The sequence below is a fragment of the Colobus angolensis genome, unplaced genomic scaffold, assembly GCF_000951035.1.
Source record: "Colobus angolensis palliatus isolate OR3802 unplaced genomic scaffold, Cang.pa_1.0 Scaffold125, whole genome shotgun sequence".
In the NCBI taxonomy this organism is placed as follows: domain Eukaryota; kingdom Metazoa; phylum Chordata; class Mammalia; order Primates; family Cercopithecidae; genus Colobus; species Colobus angolensis.
This window is the reverse complement of record NW_012113697.1, coordinates 3,941,920-3,952,028: the sequence shown is the minus strand read 5'-3', so window position 1 is coordinate 3,952,028 and position 10,109 is coordinate 3,941,920. Positions and strand designations below refer to the sequence as shown.

Genomic DNA, 10,109 nt, shown 5'->3' with positions numbered 1-10,109 from the left:
AAAAAAAAAAAAAAAAAAAAAGTAATGGAGGCACTATTTGAATGCAGGTCATCCTCTCTTAGAAACCTAAGATTTATCCACTCCAGCGAACAGCCACTCAAAGTGAGCTTTGCTGCTCTGGCCACATGTCCCAAGCATGCTTGCACTGAGGTCCAGATCACTCGGGGTTGTTCAAATTGAACATATGATGTTAAAAATAATAGTTAACAAAACCAAATGTTAAATATTATAATGCATCCATGTTATAGAGCAAACTTTGTTGAGAAGTGAATGCCAAGGCATAATGTGATATACATAAATATAGTGGCCCTATCTCGGCTCACTGCAACCTCCACCTCCTGGGTTGAAGCAATTCTCCTGCCTCAGCCTCCCGAGTAGCTGGGATCACAGGCGTGTGCCACTATGCCTGGCTAAATTTTGTATTTTTAGTAGAGACAGGGTTTCACCATATTGCCCAGTGGTCTCAAACTCCTGACCTCAGGTGATCCACCTGCCTCAGCCTTCCAAAGTGCTGGGATTGCAGATGTGAACCACCGCTCCCAGCCAATATGATATATTTTTATTTGCATCTTCAGTCACATAGTAATCCAACCCTGGCCTTCTCCCAAAACTTTAATTAAAATATTCTTTTCCAGCTGACTAACAGTGTATTTTAGACAGGTGTATGTTCTTTTTGCTCATTGATGTGTCCCTAGTGTCTAAAACACTGCCTAATGCATTGCAGGCCCTTAATAAATATGTTCAATTAATTCTTAGTTCATGTCCATTAACTACTTTCCTGTTGAATGGTTTTCTAGATTTGTTGTATGTTATTTGAATACAAATGTTGCATTATATGTAATATGTATAGTCTTCTTTCTTCATATGAATGAAAATGTGTTAATCTCATTTGTCTTTTAATTTACTTTTGTGAGGTTTTACATACTACAGTTCATTTTATTTTAGTGTTTTTATTTGATCAGATTTGTCAGCCATTTATTCTATAAATGATGACTAGAGGAGTCTTTCCTCTCCAAGAATTTTTAAAATGTTCACCTACATTTTTAGTCTTTAGTTTTTTGTTGTTGTTGTTGTTGTTGCTTTTTAAGACAGGGTCTTACTCTGTCACCCAGGCTGGAGTACAGTGGTGAAATCATGGTTCCCTGCAGCCTCGACCTCCGGCAAGCAGTCCTTCCACCTTAGCCTCCCAAGTAGCTGGAATTACAGTCGCGCAACACCACACCCTGCTAATTTTTGTATTTTTATAGAGAGGGTGTCTCACTCTATTGCCCAGGCTGGTCTCAAACTCCTGGCCTCAAGCAATCATCCCACCTTGGCCTCCCAAAGTTCTGGGATTACAGGCATGAGCCACCAGACCTGGCCCATTTTTAAGTTTTTTGAGTTTTCCTTTTTACATGGAAATGCAATCAATTTAAATGTAGTTTAAGCTACTATATGTGGTACAGACTAATTTTCCAAGCGGGTAGCTATTGTTTCAATACCATCTATGAAATTGTCCATTCTTTCCTCAATTAGAGATGTCATTTTACTATATATTAAATTATTTTATTAAATAGGGTCATTATTCTTTTATATTTATCTAATACTACACCAGCTCTTATTTACTTTTATATTTAGTAACATTTATTGTGGTATTTCTCATTAAAAAGTAATATATCATCACTGTAAAGAAAAATGAGAGGGTGGGGTAGGAGTTACCATAAAAAACAAAGAAATAGAAACTTCTATAATTCATCTTTTAAAAACACTGCTAACTTGTTGGTATATGCTGTCCTTTAAGCCTTCTTTCTACACATCTATATTGTTGAAATATATAAAATATTTAGTATTAGATAATGAGTCCTTCCTCTTCTTCATTACTGGTTTTCTCCTTGCCAGCCTCACTGTATTCTTTTAGGTTAACTTTAAGATCTTTGGTTGAGTTTCATAAAGTTTTATTGTTATTCTTCGTTTGGATTGTATTATATCCCTGCAGCCTCAACTTATAATTGACTATAATTGACTTATAAATTGACTTTAAGAAAATCAACCTATTTACATATTTATTAAACTCTACATAACACTGAAAAGTTAAAAGTAACCTAGATCTTTGTTAATTGATTGATAAATTAAGGTGTATCAATGTGGCCTAATACCCAGTCATTTAAAATTACCTGGAAGGCTATTTAATGACATGGTGAAATGATTACAATATATTTCATGTAAAAAAAACAGGTTATAAAACAAAACCACCATATGAATCTAATACTATCAAAGGTAAACTTGACAATATAACATGTTCAAATATACACAGTATACACCAAAATGTTAAAGACAGATTATGGTTTTCATTATCTTTTTTGTATTTTATAATTTCTCCCTATTTCTAAAAGTGTATATGATCACATAAATCTCACTTTACGTAGGGAAAAAATGTGGTCATTGAAAACATTCCGAATAGCTGTGCCTCCAACTCTATCACCATGTCTTAGAGGTCACACTTGTCTCATTAAATTGTCGACTCCATAGCTTGCCATAGGTTCATACTCCTGGACTTATACTTGCTTCCCCAGCTACCTTCAAATCATAGAGCAGGCCCTGGAAGCTGGAGCTGTGGTGCTGATTGAAAACCTAGAGGAGTCCATTGATCCTGTTCTGGGACCTCTGCTTGGGAGAGAAGTCATTAAAAAAGGACGGTAAGACTCAGCTGTGTTGCTGACCCTTTGTGGGGAGCTGGTTCTTGGCCCTGGTTAGAATCATGAAGAGGTCTGCTCTTCCTGGAATTTCCTCCTTCAGTTCATGTCGAGTAGCTCCCTGCAGCACATCCACCTTTCTTTCTTCCAGCAGAGGTCTATTTAGTGACCTTTGTCTCCTAGAGAAAGTTTCCTGGAAAAACTTTGCTTCCATCAGCCAACGTCCCAACTGACTTCATTCTAAATGGCCACAGTGCACAATTTTGGAGAAACTTGAGAAGGAAGTTGGTCAAAAAGCAGACTGACTTTTAAGTATGAGCATCTTATACAAGCCAGTCATCTGAATTCTGACAACTTGGTTCCTTGTCAATTTAATGAGTCTCTGCTAGTTTGAGTGCTGGCTCGGGATAAGGGCTTAGCAAGCATAAGGCAAAGCAGGGGGTGGTGTTGAGAGGAAGAAGACATACAATGGGTTCGTATGAGGGGCAGAGTAATTACCATGAAGGAGTGCTTGACTCAGGAACCTCACCCACTGCCGGGGCCATCGTTGCCTTTGCAGTCCTCAAGTTGTGCTCATTTACTTGCTTAATCATTTTCACCCATAGATGTCATTCCCCTGTCAGCCACGAGGAAAAGTAAGCCCTATTGCTGGCCTATAAAGCACCTTTGTGGAAACTGCAAGGTGGCTCACCTTCCTCCAGACACTTCACTGCCATCTGCTGGAAATTGTTCATAATGTACTAATCTACATTGACACAACAGGCATGGCTTTTCCTAGAGTTACACAGTGCAGAACCAAACATGGCGGCCATGGGAAACCATGTATCTGCCACGGCTCCTGTTCCCCACATTAGTGCAAAAAAGAATCCCAGGGCTCATCCTAGACATACTCAGGAGGAATCCATCTGAATATGGCAATATTGTTTGAAAAAAAAATCTCAAATTCTGACCCCGATCAAATTTTGCAGGAAGGCACCTCACCTTCACGTGAGCCTTTATGTTCCAGATTCATTAAAATTGGAGACAAAGAATGTGAATACAATCCCAAGTTCCGGCTCATCCTCCACACCAAGCTGGCTAATCCTCACTACCAGCCCGAGCTGCAGGCTCAGGCCACCCTGATCAACTTCACCGTGACCAGGGATGGCCTGGAGGACCAGTTGCTGGCCGCTGTGGTCAGCATGGAGAGGCCAGACCTGGAGCAGCTGAAGGTGAGGACAGGAGGGAGAAAACACTCTGCCACTAGAGCCTTCAGTGTACTCCACTCTGGGAGAGCTTGCGGAGGGGGGCTGTTTTTCCTGGGTTGAATCAGGTGGGTTCTGCTAGACCCTGGAAGAGTGCCGACCCCATGTAGCAACCTGGGAACACCATACTGGGAAAAGAAGGATGGGTGAGCTGAGGAACAGAAGCAAAAACAGTTTGAAGGACGGGCATGGTGGCTCATGCCTGTCATCCCAGCACTTTGGGAGGCCAAGGTGGACGGATCATGATGTCAGGAGTTCGAGACCAGCCTGGCAGACATGGTGAAACCCCATCTCTACTAAAAAAACAAAAACAAAAATCAGCTGGGCATGGTGGCTCTAGCCTGTAGTCCCAGCTACTCAGGAAGCTGAGGCAGAAGAATCTCTTGAACCCTGGAGGCGGAGGTTGCAGTGAGCCAGGATCATGCCACTGCACTCCAGCCTGGCAACAGAGCGAGATTCCTTCTCAAAAAAAAGAAAAAAAAATGGCTTGGAGAGTGGACAGTCCTATGACCAAGAGCAGAGCCTGGCATGAACATGAGTGCCACTGATCACACAGGTCCACGTGCCAGAACTAAGTGGAGTGAAATTCTACAAGGGTAACCGAAATAGGTCCAACCATTTTAGGGTCATGTCTTAGTCAGCTTGGGCTGCCATAACAAAAACCATAGATGGGGTGGCTTAAATAACAGATGTTTGTTCTCCTATAATTCTGGAAGTTGAAAGTCTGCGATCACGTTGGTTTCTGGTGAGGCCTCTTTTCCTGCCTTGAAGGCAGTGGCCTTCTCACTGTGACCTCACGTGACCTCTTCTTTGCACATAAAGAAATAGAGAAACCTCCCTGGTATCTCTTTTTATAAGGGCACTAATCCCATCAAGCCATGGCTCCACCCTAATGACCTCATTTAACCTTAATTACCTCCTTAAAGGCCACATCTCCAATATAGTCACGTGGGGAGTTAAGGCTTCAGCATAGGACTTTTAGGACAACACAATTCAATCCATAGCAGATAACATGCTTTTTGTCCTCTCTTTAAATGTGATTAGATTATATAATATGTGGAGTTGGAGGGTGGAATTCCAGTGCATGAGAGCTTGAGTTCAGGGCTCCCTGGGACTCCGCTTCCTGCAATCATTCATTCATTGAACAGACACCTTGGGAGCACCAACCCTGTAACAGGCAGGATTTGAGGTATGGAGGATTCAGCAGTGAACAAAGAAAACCATGTCCCAGCCTTCGTGGAATCCACACTCTAGTGGAGGAACACAGAAAACAGCAATGTAAACAAATGAACAATGCCATTCAGATAGCGATAAGAATTTTTAAGAAAGTAAAACAGGGTAATACTGGAAAGCCAGAGGGCAAATTTGAACAGTGGTGGTCAGAAAAAGATTCTGTGAGGAGTTGGCATCTGAGCTAATTCCTAAATAATTGTAAAGCCTCTGGGCATAGAACATTCCCAGCACAGAGAACAGCAAATCCTGGTCTTAAGGCAGGATCAAGATATGTGGTTTTAAGAAACAGAAGAAAGGTCAGGGTGGCTGTGGCTGGAACCTCCAACAGGAAGGTTGTTCTTCCCACGGATCCAAAGGCTGTACAAGGGCAAAGACACTACAGCTGCCTGAAGTTAGTGCTTTAGGATACGGAGCAGAAAGGGAGGGTGGGATGAGATCCGCTTGGATACCAGCACCCCACTCCAGCCTCGAGGAAGGTTTTACACAGTCTAAACTGGAAGACGGATTCTGCTGATTTTTTTTTCAAAGTAAGTCATAGGAGAGTTGTTCCTTAAAGTAAATTGGCAATAGAGAGAACTCTCCAGAGAACTAAAACTGGACCCTAACCCTCTAGTCACAGAAATAAACTCCGTTTAGTGAACGCTGATAATGCAGTGTGTTGCCCATTGTGCATTAAGCACAGCACAGAAATCCTACAACTAGGGACTGGGATTACAGAGGAATAAAGAGGGTAAACTGGCTCAAGGTCATGTGCCCAGAATATTGTACTGTTTGGGCACCAATTTTGACTCCTCTGCTTGTCTCCTCCTCATGGTCTGAAGCTCTTTGCCATTCTGCCTCCAGTTTACCATCTTTAAGGCAAGGGACTTTGGCCCTATTCAGGCATACCCTTAGAGCAGGATGCCTTGGGCATCTGCACCTGACTGTCTCTGGCTTGATATTTGCAGTCCGATCTCACAAAGCAGCAGAATGGATTCAAAATTACCCTGAAAATGTTGGAAGACAGTCTCCTCTCTCACCTCTCCTCCGCCTCTGGGAACTTCCTGGGAGAAACAGCACTGGTGGAAAACCTAGAGATCACCAAGCAGACTGCTGCCGAAGTTGAGAAAAAGGTAAAACTCCTCCGGCTAGTCAGGGAAGGCAGCTTAGGCTGGAGTCCTCCTCCAATTTTCTCTCCTCTTAGACAATGAGTCTTACTTTTAGAAAAAAAAGAAGTCCAAGTCACACATGGCTTTTCTGTCTCAGCAAGGTTCTTCTAGAAAGTCTACCTAGGCAGGATTCCTGAAGTGACTACCCCATACATCTTGTATTATGTAGTTCCCACCTTCTGGAAAATACTTTTGATGTCTCAACTCCATTCACATTTGATGAACACTTAAGGCTTTGCAGGGCCTAGTATTCTGTGCAGGGAATGATCGCTCAAAATGGATACCTCAGATAGTATGTGGAGTTGCCCTGAAGCTAAGGAATTGCATTGCTGTAAAAGCTGACTGGTTTGGGCATGATGGCAGCCTGACAAAACCCACCAGACCGCAGACTCTCACAAGTCTGATCTTAATGAGAAAACCTCAGTGACTTCCTAGGAAACTCAGTTCTCAAAAACTGTATCATCCTGGGAAGCAATGATGCAGTGCCCTGTTGTGCGTAGCTGCCTTTATTTTACAATGTTTAGAAGGCCCTTGGTCCCTGCTGTGAGGACTAGAAGATGGGATGTGATGGGAAAGGGGCCCACCCCATGCTCTGTCCCAGCATACCACCAAACCTCTAACGAGGTCTTTTGCAGTCTCAGTCCTGCGCTTGGATCCAAAGAGCATTGGAGATACTGGCTCTGAGCAGGACAAGGAATATCTGTAACAGTGTCCAGGAACAATATACCTTTGAGGGAAGATGCTTATTGCCAGATTATTGGGATTTCCCCAAATATGAAAGACTTCGTTCTAGGTAGAGACAAGGTAGGAAATATGAAAAGCAATGATGGGTAAGACAGATAAACCAGGTCATACCCACTCTGGGATGATGGACAGCTGAGGCTGGAGTGATGAGATTGAAAGGAGGAAGAGTCAACCGAATGTTGGGTCAACAGCTGACCCAACATTCGGCTTGGTGCTTGTTTACTTGTGTTTCTTCCTCAGAGGGCCAGGCCCTAAAAGCCTAGGATTATGGCAAATTTCTTGCTGTATCTCCAACTTTCATCATGGATCTTAGAATACAGTGGCCTTCAAGACCAGCAGTCTGCTTGGTGATCTCTAGGTTTTCCACCAGCACTGTTTCTCCCAGGAAGTTCCCAGAGGCAGAGGAAAGGTGAGAGAAAATGTGACCACCAGGTTCCACTACCAGTTTTCTACGGCCTCTGTGTCACTGGTTGGGGGAATGAGAGTTTGTAAAGCAATTACGGTAGATCTGCCACTGCCCTGAATAAGAGAGATAGGGAGACAGACCCAACTTACATAGAGGGAGTAGGTCAGAGGATGGGATCCAGCATGCTGATCTCTTCTCCCCGCCTTTTCATCTCTTTTTTTTTTTAATCTTTTTCTTTAAAATCAATGAACACTTATTGAGTACCTGCTGTGTGCCAAGGGTTGTATAAAGCTTTCTTTTTCCTTTTGTTTTCCTTTTCTTTTTGTCTTCTTTCTCTTTCTCATTTATTCGCCTCATGAATACTTACTTGAAGGCCACTGTATTCTAAGATCCATGGTGAAAGTTGGAGATACGCAAGAAATTTGCCATAATCCTAGGCTTTTAGGGCCTGGCCCTCTGAGGAAGAAATACAAGTAAACAGGCAGTTATGAAATAGGGCTGAGGGCTGAGGTCAAGAAAGCACAGGGATCAGTGAACACACAAAGGAGGAACACTCAACTCACATTGGGTGAGAGGGAGGAGGTGCTTCCCTTGAGTGTAACTGGACCATAGAAGAGGTGGGAACTGGAAGTGGTCACTGGCAATGAGGCACGAAAGGTGGCCTGAGTTTCCATTGTATAGGGCTGTGTAAACCATGCTGGGAAAATTGGGCTATGTCCTGATGGGCATCAAATATCATGAACCTCTTTCACATATTTTCCATCTCTGTTTCTTTCTGAGTGGCTTTTGTAACAATTTCCTGAGATTTCTCTTTTAGTTTGCTGATTTTCTTTTCAGCTCCAGTCTATTATTTAAACCGAACACTTTTTAAATTTAAATAACTATACTCTTATTTTTAGAAGTGCTAGCTAGTTCTTTTCCAGCTATGCCTGTTCTTTTTCATAATGTCCATGTTTTATGCTTCCTTTTGTGTCCACTGCTCTAAAACATAGTCGTTAATGGTGAGTTTTAGGTTGTTCAGTCAATCCTTCTGGGGCATTGTTGGTTTTGTTTTTGTTTTAGAAAGGAATCTCCTAATTGTTTCCTTTGGTAATGCGCCTGCAGTTTGTAATTGTTTATTATGAGAACATCTCAGTAAGGATCATTGCCTTTTTCTGTGGTGCTCCCACAAATTGTCAGTAACTTTCTTCTATTTTGGAGCATAAGGGCAGAGTATATTGAGGTTTGCATTTAGAGGCATAGCCTACCAGAAATCCCTCTTCCTGATCCTGAAGTCTTATTTCTTATTTTTACCTGTCATAAGAAATTTTCTGGCCGGGCCAGCACTTTGGGAGGCCGAGGTGAGTGGATCACCTGAGGTCAGGAGTTTGAGACCAGCCTGGCCAACAATGGTGAAACCCCATCTCTACTAAAAATACAAAAATTAGTCGGGCGTGGTGGCAGGCGCCTGTAATCCCAGCTACTGGGCAGGTTGAAGCAGGAGAATCGCTTGAACCCGGGAGGCGGAGGTTGCAGTGAACCAAGATTGTGCCATTGGACTCCAGCCTGGGGGACAAGAGCGAGACTTTGTCTCAAACAAACAAACAAAAAAGTAATTTTCTAAAAATAGAATATTCCATTGAAAGATATCTTTGTGAAATTACATATGAACTATTTCATAAAAATTAAGGAAAAAGAAGACTGTACTGGATTTCCACTGCTTGGTGTTCTAGTTCATTTTTGAATCATACTTTCTTTTCTTTTTTTTGTATTTCCATGAAATCTTTCTCATTAGAGATGGAGCGTGGCAGCTTTCATGGCTCACACTTCTCAGCTGGAAGAGCCGACACCTCACCCTCTGAAAGCACTAGAAGTTTACCATCTCCTTTCTCATCCCAGTTCTAGGAAGGAGTACCATAGTAGCTTTTCAACTTTCTACCCATCATCCCCATCCCTGTTCCCTGCATCCTCTAAGCAGACACATGTCTACTCACACAGAGGGGCCACGCTGATTCTCAGGAAGCCCTGGTTGGTTGGAAAAGTGTGTGGTTGTTTATTTTTCCAACAGGTCCACGAGGCCAAGGTGACCGAAGTGAAAATCAACGAGGCCCGAGAGCACTACCGGCCAGCCGCTGCCAGGGCCTCACTGCTCTACTTCATCATGAACGACCTCAGCAAGATCCATCCAATGTACCAGTTTTCTCTCAAGGTGACTTACACCTGGAGTTTCTTGCCTGATTATAATAAAGCAGTGTCATATTGCCAATGCAGCTCTCTGTGAGAGCTTATCCATGTCAAATCATTAGCTATGGCAGATCTGTAAGATCAAAGCCAGGAGAGAAGCTATGTTACCTTCAGACATCTCTTACCATCCTCATCTCTTTAATTGGGTCTTACATGACTCATGGGTAATTTTGACTGGAACAGAACAGGACATCACAGCAAGTCTTGGCTCATTCTTTCAGTAGGCACACATGATATGGTGGGTACTATGCTTACTGAATGTGTGGAAGATGATACCAAAGAAATATGAGAAGTGGACCGGGCGCGGTGGCTCAAGCCTGTAATCCCAGCACTTTGGGAGGCCGAGACCGGTGGATCACGAGGTCAGGAGATCGAGACCATCCTGGCTAACAAGGTGAAACCCTGTCTCTACTAAAAAATACAAAAAACTAGCCGGGCG

General features: G+C 42.9%; 1 protein-coding gene across 1 annotated transcript in view; it reads left to right on the top strand.

Moving 5' to 3' along the window:
* The window catches only part of DNAH9 (dynein, axonemal, heavy chain 9), a 392,924-nt gene that overhangs the window by 301,592 nt on the left and 81,223 nt on the right, over positions 1–10,109 (top strand). Inside the window, exons 54-57 of the mRNA XM_011933244.1 lie at positions 2,553–2,675; positions 3,679–3,883; positions 6,097–6,261; positions 9,495–9,635. Of these exons, the coding sequence (XP_011788634.1) occupies positions 2,553–2,675; positions 3,679–3,883; positions 6,097–6,261; positions 9,495–9,635 (634 nt within the window). The remainder of the gene's footprint in view (positions 1–2,552; positions 2,676–3,678; positions 3,884–6,096; positions 6,262–9,494; positions 9,636–10,109) is intronic.